Raw genomic sequence first — 17118 nt, 5'->3', positions numbered from 1 at the left:
TTTCAGTGGTGGGCTGTGGGCAGTTATCTACCTGCCTAGCCGCAATTTGCAACTCTAGATTTTTTTATAATGGGATGAATCTAGAGTTGCAATACCCTCCATTGACTCCCTACGGTAACAGGTACACTCGCCCCTTTTCCAACTCGCCCCCGCGAAAAGTGAAGAACGGTCGCCCCGGAATTTCGTAAGTCACTGAACCACCGGTTTCGAATTTGCACATAATGCAGGAGGCAGCAGCGCGACCCGTTACTAAAAACGAGTGCTTCCAAACTGCAACACTTAGAAAAAGAATCACATGCTTAGAATTTCTTGACAGAAAGTATAGCTCATAACATGTCTACGGTGGATTTTTATGAAACAAAAGCTCGGCAGATTGAAAGAGGATAATTCAAGTTTGGCCTAGAGCTGCAATGATGGTGAGTTTAACATTGTTTAATACAAGCAGATCGCAAACGCAAATTGGATGAGTAGGGAGTCAATGGAGGGTATTGCAACTCTAGATTCATCCCATTATATAAAAGATTGAAATCTTGCTGGAAATTAGCTTAATGCCCCCCCCCTTCTCCTTCGTTGTCCTTGGTTGCAGTTGTATGTCTCAACCACTTATATTTTTTTATTTTGGCTTTCATATTTCATATTGCAGTAAGTTAGCTGGCAACTTGGATTTACTACGGGCTGACGTGAATTGGCAAGAGGTTGTATCATAGCATATAAAAACTATTTCTAACGTGTATCATAGTTTTACTTTCCAGATTAAAAAAAAAATCTGAACAAGGGATACATTGGTCATAACCAATATCAGACAAAACCGATATTGTTTTTCTTTACCCCCAGAAGTACCTCAAAGTACCTCCAAGGGTACTAGTACCCTGAACAAAGGGAATCTACCAACGTGCCTCAAGCCAGGAACAGCTGGTCCGGTGCATCAGGGGACAACAGTTTCAGAAGAAGTAGAAGACACTGAAGCAGCACAGACAATTCAAGCCTTTTATGTACTGTAGGTGCTAGAACAAAAAGAAATGACTAACGTTTCGAACCTGCACGGTCTTCATCAGAGTCACAAACTCTGATGAAGAACATTTTGGTTGAAACAAACATTTTAATAAAACTCACTTCGGGAGCATCAAAAGGAGTATGCGGATATCCTATCTTCTCTTACACTATTTGTTTATTTATTTGTTTAATCCTGCACCTGTTCAAATCTTTATTCATATGTGCGTGCATTCTCTTGGACTGCAAGAACATATCAAACTCGTCCAAAAACAATAGCGATATCGGAGAAATCTGCTTATTTCTACCCTTTAGACTTTGCTTACAGCCATATCTACCCTCGCCCCAAACCTAAGTCTAATCCCATTTAGCAGTGCTTCATTGTAAGTTGCAGGTGTAAATGCTACACATATTTTAATGAGAGGCCACTTAGGCCTATATTGGTCCACCTGGACTTTTGTGTGGTCCCTCACACGAACGTCCAGCTGAGCATCGACCTCCAGAACTGGAAGGAGAAACACCTGCGTTTCCTGGTGCATATCAATAACTCTGATGATATTCTCCTTTTTGTTTATCTTGTATTCCTCAGAGTGCACAACTAGCCCGTGGTATTGTTTGGCTTGGCCATCTGAATTAATTGTGCAGAACTGGAAACTGTGTGACCGCCTCTCTTTCTCTGGACCCTCGCGTTAGACTGATGCTGATTTGTGAGGTGGTTTGAGCGGACGGCCTGAAGATAATTGTATTTCTGTTGCTGCAATCAGCCAATAATTAACATGATTGTTAACGTCTGAACATGTGACAGATGCTTAGAGCCCTCTCTGCACTTAAATGGTGAGCTTTATTCACAACAGCATGCAACTGAATTACAGTAGAAGGGAATGCAACAGCTGTATCCAGGAATCAAAGGGTGTTCTTTCCTGTTTTGAACACAGCCAATTCTGATGAATTTGGTATCATCTCCAATAACATCCACAACTGTCAAACACCACACTGTTGACAAATCATCTGGATGCGCGAACTTGACCAACTGCATTTAAAAAAATGTTATCCTCTTGTTTCTCTACACAACTACACCGCACATCCACCCCGGTGGTGACCCCAACAAGAAGAGCCATGGCAGCCGCACAAATACATGTGTCCTGGCCAAGGAAAAGTAAACCTTGTCAGGGAATCAATTTTTATGAAAGAGCGCTCCATTAATCGACTAATACTTCACTCCAAAGCTTGTGTGTTATTGATTACATTTTGGCCCACATAAATAAAGATGTATAAAGTAAATTAGCTTTAGCTACAGACAAGGGTCAGCAGGGGCCGGGGCTGGCCAGGAAGCAGAGAGAATATCCCATCATCCCCTGCAGGGAGACCGACAGCATGACTGAGAGAGACTCTGAAGCCAGATGATCTCATTAACAGTCGGAAGAAGTGCTAAAGCTGCTTAAATTAGATTTATAGGCCTTGTTCGTGATGGATTTCTCTCTTTTGTGGATGGAATACGAATGGGGCTGAAGACTGAAGAAGATTAAAACATGTTCGCTGTTGGGAGGGTTTTGGATGACGGCTTTAATAACGTACAGTATACAGGCCTGGCTTTTTGCAGCGTTGCTTGATAAATGTGCCAGTGAATATGAATACGAGCACTTCTCATCCAAGAATATCAGGTACAGACTGTAGGGACTGCAGAGTATACTGTATAATGGTATGAAACTTTTACAGTACAGCATGGTATCTGCCAAAATGCCACGGTACTGTATATGGTATTTCCTGACATTACATGTATCCCTCTTTTAACCCAGTATGGGAACCTCTTTTTATATACCTTTCAGGATGGGAACTTCTTTTGGGGTAGTTGTTGCTACGTACAATATATAGCAACATACATTTTTTGTCATTTTTGAAGGTTTTCAGAATCAGGATCAGGATTTAGAAGGTGATTATTAGAAGCGGCCTCAGGCTTAAATGGTTTAATTAAACATACTGTATGGACCGCCCAAAACAAAAGTGCTTTATAGAACTGAAACCATGTGTGCATGCCTGTGCATGTGTTTATTTAAACTGCATCTCTCATGCATTAAAGTATTGCAACATTTACATAATAAAAATGTAGGGTTAATTTATACAGTGGGCACGGTATTACGGGCCTTGCGGTTCAGGACTACGGTTGCTTGATCTACTACAGTGTAATATACCTTTAAACGGTATATTGTTACATCCCTAACTGCATGTGCCATGTACAATAATTGTCAACATTGCATCATGTGAAGGAAGACAAATATACAATATAAGCTGTTGACGTTAGTGTTGAAGATGCACAAACCACTTTATTAGCTACGCACAATATTTAGCCCCCACACCTACTTGGTGTAGTGTCAGGGCTGGACTGGGACAGAAATACGGCCCGGTCATTTTCGCGTGAATTTGGCCCAGACCAGCCCACCACAACCAGCGCGCAGATAGCAGAAACTACCGCCCACTCCGTCGAGGCACACACAAACAAACAAGCCCTAATACCACCACTTTTACAGAACAACATAAATGATACAAACCAACAGACAACTACACAACCCTTTGTAGAGGGTTTATTTGTCACTCACTGATACAGGTACAGTGAAATTATCATGATGGCACTGGCAGAATGGCAGCACGCCCGGACCTTTCCTGGTGGCCTGTCGCCTATTGGCCTGCCTGCCTGTCATGGCGGCCCCCTACGGTCGCGGCCCACTGGGAATATGCCCGGTACGACCTGTGGCCAGTCCAGCCCTGTGTAGTGTTGTGTAGCTGCTAGATGTTCTGTCAACCAACTGCGTTGACCAACTCTATAAAGCGAAAAACGCCACCATTATTCCTCAGAGCTGCTGATAGACTTGGTCTTAGAAACATCGGTCTTAAAATAAAAAAGGTGTTTCTTTTGGCTTGTGCCTCTTAAGTCAGCAATCACACCTCATTATCTCTGACTATATGCTGGGCTGTTTGAAATCTCTGTAGCATTTCATAATCAGCTACACACTTCTCATTCTTCATGATGATGAAAATGTTATAAATGCGGAGCCCTGAAGTAAAATATCCCAAAATAGGCCCTGGTCTGCTCTACAAAATGTTCACCCGTCCACTCATTGTTTCACTTTTTATCGTTGACATTGAAGTGATTAATGTTAGGCCTGTTCCATTCTCTGCAGTTTTGAGCCTTTGCAATGTAGAAGAACATCAGAGACATTATTATACAGAAGTCTACGTCATGAGAATTACACCAACAAACTAAATGCTCCCTGCTAAAACTGTGCATGTCACAGCAGAGTCTTAAACATGATTCACAGTCTCCCCGGGGTCCCAGGGGTCTCATTCAAGCATTACTAACACGTAGGAAAGAGACATGAAATTAACTGCCGATGCTTTTAAGCTGCATGGTAATTCATCCAGCCGAGAGCTTTTTATATTATTAGTCCAACTCCGAGAAGCTACTATACTGCCTGGGCCCACAGGAGTCTCGCTTTGCCTCACGCACTCTCTCTAAACCAACTGTCACTCCCACTACCTCAAGCCATCCATCACACTGAGCACCTATTGAGGTATTCTACATGGGGGAGTCTCTCACCTCTACCGCATTCACACTCTCACTCTTTTACATTTATTTTGCTAAATGACAATGTTTTTACTCAAATCTGGCGTTGTACAGTCCCACATCATTTCATAAATGCTTGCACGGTGCTCTCATGAGCTTTGTTCCCATGGTTGGACAGAATATATATTATTCCTAAAAAACAATATGCCGTGCCAATAGCAACCATTCTTACTCTTAACAAATGTCACAGAGTTAGGATGCAGAATAACTGACCTTTGGTTGTCTTGAAAGATCATTTCACTTGCAGACTTTGGTGTCGCAATAATTCAGCAATGTGCCGTTTCACGAGACAGAGGATTGTTTCACCCATGGTCCAGATCCAATAGGCTAGATTTGGAATTCTCCAGAATGCATTAACTTGATATGGATAATGTCTTATTTAAAAAAAAAATGGCTTAGCACATTTGGAGAAAAACAATGATTCTTTATTTCCTAAGAAAGAGCCATTAACGGAAAGTGCATGACCTAACACCTCATCTTAACAATTCTGCTGGGACCACAGGGTTGGTTTTGGATTTCACCAAACTGCTGGAATGACTGAGGGAACCATTTGGAATTGTATGCATTGATGTCAATACTAGATGTAACAATTTCTGGTTGGCTTGCAAGTGATGAATTTATTAGTTCATTCCCCTGTGCCTTTTTAGCCCGATTCTGTTTTATGGCAGCTTTTTAAAATGTTTTTTCTTAATCGCCTGTAGACTTTGCCAGTTAAGGGGTTGGTTGATTGAGTGACTTTAATAGCTGGTTAGCTTTGGTATAATTATTCTCCAAAATCAGACCATTAATGTTCAGATTATTAAACCAAGCGTAAGGGAAACCCCTGCCACAAAAAGAAAAAACTAAACAAAAAAACAAGCATAAGTCTTAAAGGAGAATTTTGGACTAGAAGGCTTTCTTACCTTTATTTGTATTTACGTCCCCACCAAAGAGGTCCAGGTGTTATTTTGTGCAAAAGTGCATTATTGGCTATTTCCCCTACCATATAAGCCCTCAATGGGGGTTGGGTTTTTGTGCTAATTTGCTTATTTCCATCGAAATAAGTAGTAAAGTGTGCCGCTTGGGATACTATTTACATTATGAAGAGAGGATAAAAATGTTTTTTGAGCGATGGAAATAGGCGAATTAGCACAACAACCCAATGCCCCATCCAATTCAATTCAATGCAATTCAATTCAATGCAATTGAAGGCAAGGAAGACGCAAAACAATGCTTCATGCTAACAATGCCTACCTTCTCCTGGCTTCTCTCAAGCAGGTGAGGTGAATTGGTCATCATTGTGCACACTGCAGGTATTTGCAGGTCCCGCCTCTATCTCTGCTTCTTGACCAATACCAACCCTGCTAGACAAAGGAAATGAACCCATGTGTACAAACACCAGATCTATAAACTCACAGCATGTCACATTGCGGCATGTTGTGAGCCGCAATGTTTTAGCTCAATTGCACCCAAAAAAACTTTTAACATTCAGTAGATTTTCTGTGGTCTGGGGTTTTGGCTGGCTCAAACAAGTGCTCTGATTTTCCTGCTGTTTGTGATGTCACAGCCTGCAAATCCCATATGTCAATGGGATTTGCCAGCATACGTCACTGTTTTGCCTCTTTTCATTGCAGCTCAAAAGGCTTCCAAACCCCAGAGAAAACTCCAGACCACAGAAAATCCACTGAATGTTCAAAGTTCAGTTTTTTGGGGTGTAATTGAGGTCATAAAACCTAAAAGAAAAAAATGGAAAAGAAAAATAAATGAAAATGAATGTCCTTTAAAGGGATATTTCACTGTCCTTCTAATAGTGTTCTAATAATACGTGAGGGGGGCGTGATTTTTATGTATTATTATTATTTGAAAGTGAAATATACTAAGCATTTTAAAGGTACTCCAGTACAATATTGACTGAGTATCTATAATCAAGTAGGCTACTGGAGTCGAGTAGGCCTACTTCATCCACCACTGGATCAAAATATCCAAATATCAATGCTGCACGGCTAAATGTAAATTATCACCCTGTATTTTACTGTTTGCTCAACATTTGACTGTTTCTGAGCCCTGGGCAACCAACCCTCTCTCCGCTGTCCTGTGGCAGCCGCACATATTGAATGTGACAGTCTGGTCAAGAACTGGTGACCTCACAAAGCACAGCAAGCTTCTTTTCATTTCTGCTGTGTTCATAGAATCTATTTTTACAGCACAAATAAAAAGGTCACACAAGAACATACTCACCCGTTTGTATTTTCAGGGGTTTTCCACAAACAGCTGCTTATGGTTAAACGATTTTAACCCACTGATGTAACCAAATTAGTGTGCACAGTCAAAATCTGATAAGACAACAATGCAAAAAAATAAATCATGCCGTCGCAGCATGTTAATGTCAGAAACACTACTTCATCATGTAAAGCCAAAGGTTTCCCAATGCAAGTAAAATATTGTTTTATTCACACTCATGAAGCAATTTTAAAGTTGCTGACATGTTCAGTCCAACTAGTCAGCATGCATGTGTTTTAAACTGGCCTCATGCTCGTGGTGCTTACATTTGACGCTAAATAAATGGCTACGGCATTGAATCCTGAATAGCCTATACTAATCTCATTTATGTTCTCACTGAAACCATTCCTGTTCTGCAGTAGTGAACAGTTGAGAATTACTTTCGAGAACAGCCTTGTCCTGCATTCTGTCCTTGCATTCATACTTGATCTGTCTCTGTCCTTTTTCGATGAATTGAGTACATGAGGACCTCGATGGAAACAAGCCGAAAGGCTTTCTTGGATTCATCCTTTTAGCAGACCCTGTAGCCTATTGTAGGCCTACTGTACTTCCCTGTGCTTTTCCAGTTGTTAATGTTAATGAAATATTCAATCAATCAATCAATCAATCAATTTGACAAACCCAGGTTCACTGTCCCACTATGGGAGGTCCACTGGTGTCTACACGAAACATCTCTGGATTTGTAATGCCCCAGACTCCCCAGTACAGTGACAAGACATTGGGAATTGCATGGTTTCTTTGTCAAGCCCGGTGTCTTATTTATAGTTGAACAGTTGTTAGGTATTTAAATTGTTTAGAATTTTTATTGTACTCAGTGCTGTTTAATTTGCTTACCGATAAGCGGAGAATCGTTTTATCCGTTCTTGTCAACATGTGATGTACGTGACAGGACAGGTCTGCTATTTTCCCAAATAGGAACAAGACCCTGGGGTTTGGTTCCTGCATACTAACAAAGGGTGCAGCAGGTGCAACAAGCTGCTATAGCTTACTGATTTGTGCTGCTGCATGGCATTAGATCTCTACGGCCACTTGCTGTTCACAACAGCTTTTCCCTGGTCTCTTACATGTCATTTTGTCACTTTGTCTTCACTGGAATCAAGGATGGAATGTTGGCCTCTAAACATTTATCTACTTGTGCTGTAGTAGATGTCCTGATTTCACAGAGCAACTGTCCGCGCGTCCTCTTGGATCTCTGTCCCATGTCTTTCATTATTCTCCATGTGAGTAGGTGGTCTCTTGTGTGTCCGTGTGGGGGCGAGTGTGTGTGTGGGGGGGGGGGGGGTCCTCCACACTATAGGTACTGTATTCTGTATTATCTGATCTGGCCGGGGGCCCAGGACTGTCCGTCTACAGTCCGGACCCCGTCTTTCTGGAAGTCCCATCACACCACCACGGTCGCCCCCTCCTTCCAACATGCAGGAAATGGTCTGTCTTCAGCGCAGCCAACTGGCCATGGAGGAAAAGGCTTTGCGGTGATTATACTGTTACTGTACTGTGTGCATGTGTGTGCGTGTGTGTGTGTGTGTGTGTGTGTGTGTGTGTGTGTGGGTGTGTGCGCGCGTTTGCATGCATACATACTGTAATGTACGTGTGTGCATATTTTGGGGATTAGCCACGGTTGTGAGTGATGTTGGAGTGTGGTCTAAACCTTTCCTTTGGAATACACAACACTTTTCTTTCCCAATCTAAATAAAATGTGTATTATAAGCTCTCTTCTTGTTGAGTTCTTTTCTCCAGGTCTCCTGAGTGTCCTCACCTCGAAGGAGGACATGGCACCGTCCGGACCAACATCGGCATCAAGTTTGCCACTATAGTTGCTATACCAACCCGGACCCAATCCTCTTCATTGTGTGAGTGAGTGAGTGAGTGAGTGGTGGGACATTCGTCACCCTCTTCTGGTCTAGACTCTGTACAGAACACATTCCTGCCAGGGTGTCGGGTCAGCGCAGGCGCTGAGGGATAAGCGGCAGTTTGCATGGCTGCAGTAATTTGTTTAACCTCTGATTAGGCCCAGGAATGTCAACTATGGACAGACGCTGGAGGTCCCGACAGCATCGCTTGACACCCTGGCAATCTGTCACTGCGGTACGCAAGTGAACAAGCAAGGGAACGAGCCAGTGAGGGCCAACGGCTACGATGGCGTTGCTTGAAAAGGCGTGAAAGAAAGCCTAATCTTTGCGCCATCTGGTTGTGCCCTGAAAGACGGAACAGGGCGCTCACATCTGTCGAAGACTATCTCCTCCGTTTATCTCGTGTCTTTCTGCATCGCCGCGTGTGCTGCGCATGGCATAGCATGTGCAAAGCACTATTTGCCTTGATTTTGAAGATATTTCATGAAAGGGAGTTTAGAGTTTGCTCCACAATGACGTTAAGTACACGCACAGAGCTGTGATGAGATTGATTTGTGGAAGCATTGACTCAATGACTTTGTCCATCATCAATAGTGTACAGTACTGTATGTATGTACCACATGTGTATGGGGGGTGGACATTCAGGCTACACCCAGATTGAACACATTAGTGCATCACATGTTTTGTATTTATTTAACCTAACAACACAACATTGACCAGGATACAAAAAAAAGAAAATAGTTTAAATAAATCAGCAAATCTACATTTTCTTTTGAATGAGGTAAAAGCAGAAGTTATCCAGGCACATTCCTTTCTCAGATTAACTGTACTTCTATGTTTCATGCTCAACTTAAAAAAAAAAAAAAAAAAAACCAACAACACCATTGTGATTTCTGCAGAAATAAAAACTAGAATATGAATACCTTTCCTCAGGAAAACGTACATTACATGTACACATGTTAAATTACACCATTGAAGTACTGTATCTTACACGTCATACTTTTACAAGTTCCAGATACATTCAATCTCTCGCCTTTGCATGTACCTTTGGTAAATACCACACGAAAGATTCCTTGTTGTTTCAAGTTGGGAGTTATGCAATGCAAGTCCAGTGGATCTCTTGCACTGCAGGAATCATTTATTTCATGCTTCTTCTCCCATCGTTCCTCCTCCTTCTAAAGGCGCGCTGATGAAAGACAGAAGTAGCCTGGATGCCGAGCTGAAGTGAGATGCAGTTGTCTTCAGCTGATGATGAAGAACATTCGGTGCGTTTTAACATTAGCGTTTTTTCTGTAAGTGATTTGTCTTTTGGTCGGTGGTTAGAACATCACGATACTGACAGACACGTGCGACAGCGACAGACTCAGGGGCCCTATAATGGCCGGTAAAGTCAGACATGAGATACAATACATCAACTGTAACCACATTCCTTCAAAATCTTTGCATACATGGAGTACCAACTTAAAAAAAAGACATTTACATCTAAAGGAAAACTCTGGATAAACTTTTGCAACATATGCTACAATGTTCAATATGCATGGGATGGGGATGTACTCTATTCCACAGTTATGAGCTGTATGTTTTTGGATACCTCCAATTATTTGCAGCTGTCAACTGAAAAAGAAAAAAAGAAAAGGTAAAAAAAAAAAAGAACATAACATTTTCTGTTTCCCATGTATACACAGCTGTAATAGTTACCACAATGATTACATGAGTCTTGGTAATAATATACTCCGTTTTCATATTCTAAACAGGCAATATGATCACCAAACTTTGAGTTTTGGCATATACTGGTCATAAGTCAGCCAATAAGAAAGTTCTGATAATTCCCAGTTCAGGGCCTAATCCAATAATAATGACACCTTGAACTTTGAAAACAAACAGCTCACTTTGGCAAGAGAGCAGGTATTTACTGTAAGTGGCAGAGCACAGTACCTCGAGTGACCTTCCAACCATTGCTTAAACTGACTTGACTACCCACGCCAAGTTAACATGTACGTGAGCATGTGTTTTCTTGTATATTAGGCAGATAAAACCATGTACAAAAGATACATACACTGCAAAATCACCAGTTTTAATTGAACTCAGAGTGTTTAAAAAAATGGTCAGTTTTGGAGTTAAATTAACTATCAGGGCTTTGCGATGTAAAGCCCCACATTGAACACAATACAACAACGGGGATAACCACAATATTGATTACAAAAAATAACAACGCGCTGTATAATACAAATGATTTATGTGACTTTTATGGTCTTTGTTTTTAGTGCGCAACATTTTAATACAAAACATATATGCAGCGGCTCCCATTTCTGTCTTCGTAACATTCCAGAGAAGTTCATTGAGAGTCCTGTGGAGACGCCATACGGTGATGCAACATCTGCACGCCGTTTCAGAAGCGCTCGGTTCAGTCCCTTTACACCCACTGTACACAAGTCCAGGTCAAAAGTAGAAACATTGATGCAAGAGTCTTGGGTCCCACAATTCACCGGGGGATCTTCTGTTTGACATTAATGAATGTTCATAGCACACAATTCGTCCAGAGAGTGAGGTGGCTCGAGTTCAAACGCTTTTTTAATACTTTGAGCCCGTTTGCCAAATACCCCCGGTGCAGATAATCATCTCTGTGAAATGTCTCCTTAATCCAAAAGCCCTCCTCGCCCCTCTCTTCATCTCCACGGCTGCCACGAGTGCAGTCCAGGTAAAACTGTTAACGGGGGATCAGCAGCGTATCGGAACGACAGCTTTAGATCTCGATATATCAGCGGCTCTGCTTGTGAAACCAGCTTTACCATGCTTAAATACTCTATCGGACGATGGCCATCGCATGGCGAAAATAACTGATCTACAAGCTCACAACGCGTCACATGGCGGCGCCTTGGCTGCTTGTAGCTCAGACGTTTTCGACCAATCTACAATCAGTCTTCTGAAATGAAAACAAAAATCACTCCCATGGTCAGTGTAATGAGATGAAACAAGGTCAACAAAGCAGGAAGTGTTCCTCCAAGGCGTTACACAAACCTCTGGAGGGAAAAGAAGCTCAGAGGATGTGAGTTCTTCTAGGAGAAGTCCAGCGGTCGGATCATCATGGCTGTAGCTCGTAGCGAGTAGCTGGGGCCCTTGAAGTAGTGCCACTTGATGCCGTTCAGCTTTCCCACGTGTTGCCCCTGAGTGAAGTACATGCCATTGAGATTGGACGGACCGCAGGCATCAAACCACCAGCCTATAGTGGGGAACAGAGGAGATGAGAAAACTGACGATACTGTACTTGTAATCCTTTCAAATGAAACAAAAGCTGCAAATCCATAACTTGTATGAGCTACATGCAGGGATTTGAACCCAGGTCTGCCACATGAGAGACTAAATGGTAAATGGTAAATGGTGCATTTATATAGCGCCTTTATCCAAGGCGCTTTACATAGATTGTGCATTACATTCACCCATTCACACACACATTCATACACCGATTGCGGCGGAAGCCATGCAAGGTACCAACCAGCACATCGGGAGCAATTTGGGGTTCAGTGTCTTGCCCAAGGACACTTCGACATGTAGCCAGGAGGAGCCGGGATTCGAACCACCGACCCATGGATCATTGGACGACCTGCTCTACCTCTTGAGCCACAGTCGAGACTACATGTCTACCTTTCCGAGACAGACTCCTCGCTGGGTCATTGGTGATATTGTGCTTATGACCTTCAGTCAGTACACCAGGGTTAAAACATTCTATGGAGAGTAGGAAGACCACCTCCACCTCATTTATTTGATTAAGGTTTTGTCATGTTGGCCAACAAATAGATTGCTGCATATCGAGCCAAAGTGTGCGACACTTTTCTTTTCGTTTAAGTCTGTTCCCGAAGGTCAGCACCTTATACCATAACCTTTGTTGAGTGTAACCGTTCCTGCCATGGTGACATAAAGTATAGATTTGTTCAAATAATGTTTCATTCAGGATCAGCTTTAATTACAATGTGAAACCCCAAATATTCGCAATAACATTTACAGATAAACTAATTTGAACCAGAAATGCATATGGCTGTTTTAGAGTGATTGACCAAAGGTGCTGCTACCCCACAAGTTGTCAGTGCCTTTAGTAATGGCAAGGTTGAAAGTGTTCCATGAGCGTTGGCAGTGGTTCAGACCACATTTCAAAGCTATCACTATGTTGCAGTTCACTGGGCTGCGAATACCTGTTGCTAACTGATGTAGGGACTATATCCTATTTAAAGAAAGCGTAAAATTGCATGGGCTCAAAGGGGACTTTATTATAGTGAGTGGCTTAGAGGGCTATTATTTTACTCACAAGGTGCCAATATTCTTATTTCATGAACCCCTGGTACATATTTTAGAGAATGGTTGCATGGAGGGTATCAGTGCGCTGCAAACTACAGTATGCCTGAATGGCCTGTTACAATCTACACAAATTACACTTCCTGAACGCGTGCCAGCATTATACTTTCCATTCCAACAGACACACACACATGCCCAAACACAAGCATGCATAAATGCACGCACACACACAATACTGTGTACAGACAGTAGACCATCTACGGCATGTGACAGACAACAGGGCCACGTACCCACACACTCTTGTTTCTGTTTCTCCCCCACAGACCTGAATACCAGTGTGGTGCGTGACATTTCACCAGACATCCCAGTGCCCCGTCCTCCTGGTTGGCTCATGGTTCATTATCACATGCACATATCTCTCTCTCTCTCTCCCTCCCTCTCTTTCCTTCTCTCTCCCTCTCTCTCTCTTTCCTTCTCTCTCCCTCTCTCCTCTCTCTCTCTCTCCTTCTTGAACTCACAAGCACAACAGACACGGGGGCAAACTCTCAAGCTTCCGGGCGGTAAAAACATTCGGGGTGTCTTCCCTTAGAACAACAGAACGTCTAAAAAGGTTTTCTAGTTTCAGGACATTGGGGTTGCTGACCCTGAATTCTCCCCCTCTCTCCACTGCTTTTTACAGTACGTTCAGATGCACACAATACCGTGTGTGTGTGTCCCATTTGTCTGTGGCTGTCCTTTATATAACAGCCCATTATATAATGACAACATCCTCCATATCGAGCGATGTGACATACTCCGGCTGTGCTCATAAATATAGCAGAGAAGTGTTTTCTCCAAACTTTTCCAGAGACTTACATCACTGTGTATCAAACCCTGAGCCCAGTCCTGTAAATGCACGAGATAAATCAAAATCTACATGAGCTATACTTAGCGCTGAGCCCGGCCTGGGATCATTTGGTCGCTGGTAAAGCGAGCGGGCCGTGGCCCAAGGGTTGCGTGTTGCTCCTATTGCCCGGCCGTATATATGGCGGGCTGAGAATCCAGCCCAGGTCATATTTATCAGACCTTTTCAGAACCAGAGTCATTGATCTACGATGGCACGCCACTTCCTCTTTGACCCGTCACTGTTGCGATGACCTAAGAGGTAAAACTGACCTTAAATCTGTGCTCTGCAGTCAAGAGGCGCTTGATTAGTACCAGGTCGGGGGGCTCACGCAGCCATAGGGCTCCTGCCATACTTGTGACAGCTTGGGTCATCGAGCTCTCCGCTTACCCAGCAGGAGAATTAGAGTCATTCTAAATCTCTCTGACACTTGGTGCCCGGCCCAGGGACATTTATAGTGTGCACGGTTTCAAACCACAATGCGCTGACGTGGAGATCCGTTTGCAGAATGCAGCCTATATGGTGAGGAAATCTAGGGCCGTAATTGGCCTTATTCATGCAATGTGTGCCTCTAAGCGCAGGTCGTTGTGCTGATGACCTAAGGCAGCGGCTGGGAACGGACACAGTGGAGCTGGCCATGTATAGGCCAATCAGTGAGCAGTGTTTTTGGACTGGTTGATAGAATGCTTATGTCATCATAAATACCACTGTAAGGGCTTCAGCTATAATCTACTTACAGTACTGTCTCAGTCAGGGCTGGGGCGGTATGGCTTTTTTATCGCGATAGTGAATCACTGTTTTGAACCGGTATTGAACCATATCGCAAAAAATGTTGTTTTGAATTAAATAAAAAACAATATATAATATCATGCATTGAAGGAAGCATGAGCTCAGTTTGGGGCTCTCCCCAGGTTGGTAGCACCCAGTATTACAGTTTAGGCAATTCCCACCAGATGAAAAATGGCATACAAAATCGTGGGATGAAAATTTAAATACAAAAATAACTATAGAAAATGCACTCTGTCGAGCTGCCAACTTGCGCTTTGCACACAAGTAGGCCATGAATGGCCACCGACATATACGCGGCAAGCTGCCAACTTGCGCTCTGATTGGCCGAGCGACGCCATCACAAATAAACAATCCCTGATTGGCCGAGGGGACACACCAAAAATTCACAATCCACCGAAATACGCAGCCGAAAACAGTACTTGCGCTCTGCTCGCGCAAGAAATAATCACAGAACTCGATACCACGGTATGCCTTACACAACCGCGATATGGCGGTTATTGCACGCAACCCTAGTCTCAGTGCACGGCAGTTCAATGGATCACCCTAACAATCACAGCATCACCAGAAATCCTAAAGAATTGGCTCTCTAGCCCTCTAACTTTGCTCTTCCTCTCTCCCTCTCTTATGACTATAATTATGTGGGTCGTATAAGGAACATTATATACATGCATTTATAATTCAGTGCATAGACATCAATAAATTCCTTTAGAAGTGTATACTTTTAATTGTTTTAGAATGTAGATGTTATGCGCTCACCTCCAGTGAGCATGAGGGCGCACTTGCACATGCAGTTGTCATTATCCATGTCCTTGGTGCTGAAGTCTGCTCCATGGATCACCAGGCTGCTCTGTCGGCCTGCGGTCCCACTGTGACTCTTCAGGTAAAGCCTGTCAGAGAGAGGAAGGGGGGGGGGGGGGGGGGACCCGCAGGAATGGAAAAGAGACAGAGAAGGGGAGAGGGGTGAGGAGGGGGGAGAGAGGGGGGGGAGAGGGGGGTAGCAATGTGAGCACTGTAAGCTATAAAAGGGAGAAAGAAGACATAACACTTCGTGCAAATGTGTCACCGGAGAGATATATTCTGTATTGTGACTGACGGCATCTGCTCTGTAAACATTCTCCACACCTGGAACAACATTAACACGCTATGAGAAATGAGGGAAGGGAGGGATAGGGGGTTTGAGTAGAATGCATTGAGACCGAAAACCGAGAGATAGAGAGTAGAGGAAGTATATAAGGATCTAGTCTGGGAGGCACATTTCCACTGCGGTATACGTGCCACGGTCCTGGCAATTTACACCACGGCAGTAAGCAGAAATAATAAACACTATTGACCTGTTACAGTAACACAGAGCAGGACATAGAGCGCTACGCTACGTACGACGTCGATGTGAGCAGACAGCTGGACAGCTGGACAGGGTTTGCAAAACCCCCACAGGGCCCGATCGGCCTCCAAAACCTCAACGCGTACAATGTTTCTCCTTGTACTACATGGCCTGGTACCTGTTTCCTACTGTCTTTCCTTCCTTCCCGTCTGCACAATGTCACATTCCTCGCTGTCAGAGCTGACTTTCACGAAAAAACCTTTCACTTTATTGAAGAGCCGTATGTGGCGTTCACAGACGATACCGCGCCGCTGGACCGCTGCTACTGTAAAATGCAAGGAATAGCCGCCGTCCTCGGTGTGTCCCAGCTAGGGCCCATTCCCAAGGCTTAGACGTATACTGTTTTATTGCGTGTTGAGAAGGGCTTGCCTCGAAAGCCGCAGACACACAGTTAAGCATGTACATGTACTGTATACAATGTGTTACACCTCTCTGGGGCCGCTGGGCCTAACCTGAACATGTGGAGCGTGTAAATCACTGAGCTCCAGCTACAGTGGTGGTGAGAGACAGAGGGACCCCGAGCGGTCTACCAACCAACCTGCCTGACGGCACAATACCCAGTATTAGTTTAACTGTCAGAGTTACACTAATATTCTTATTTGACTTAGATTGTTGTTATTGTTATTTGATTTAACTGTGTGTGTGGGGGGCACTGCAGCGTGAGAAGAAGTGAAGGCAAAAGGGTGTGTCAGTATTTGTTAAAGTAAAATATTTTACTGTATGTCCTAAAAAATACAGTAAAATTGCTCAATTTTGCTATATTTGGATGCATTTTCATGGGAGATCACAAGCGTAGAATCACAGTATAAGACGGATAGTTTCAGTCCTTGATTACGATTGGCTGAGCCACGTTCAAAGCCGTTGTAAAAAGCTCTATAAACAGACATCTGCGATTGCATTACATCAATATTACTGTGCCAAACAAATATAGTTTCCAATTTTATCGTGAAATTGTATTTACAAAAAAACTTTCGAGGGAGAAACAGGCCATGCAGTTGCTCAATATCGATTAATTTCACATTTCCAAAGGCTACTTTAAAAGTTTGTTTGCAATATTCCC

The 17118-nt window shown here is 43.3% G+C and overlaps 1 protein-coding gene across 1 annotated transcript in view; it reads right to left on the bottom strand.

Moving 5' to 3' along the window:
* Positions 1–9440: 9440 nt before the first annotated feature.
* angpt1 (angiopoietin 1) overlaps positions 9441–17118 on the bottom strand; it is an 80115-nt gene continuing 72437 nt past the window's right edge. The window contains exons 8-9 of the mRNA XM_079522817.1: positions 15434–15564; positions 9441–11938 (exon numbers count right to left, since the gene is read on the bottom strand). Of these exons, the coding sequence (XP_079378943.1) occupies positions 11775–11938; positions 15434–15564 (295 nt within the window). The 3' untranslated portion in view covers positions 9441–11774. The remainder of the gene's footprint in view (positions 11939–15433; positions 15565–17118) is intronic.

The sequence above is a fragment of the Electrona antarctica genome (genome assembly GCF_951216825.1).
Source record: "Electrona antarctica genome assembly, chromosome: 15".
NCBI classification, from domain to species: Eukaryota; Metazoa; Chordata; class Actinopteri; order Myctophiformes; family Myctophidae; genus Electrona; species Electrona antarctica.
The sequence above is the reverse complement of the archived record's forward strand: the minus strand, read 5'-3'. Positions and strand labels throughout refer to the sequence as shown.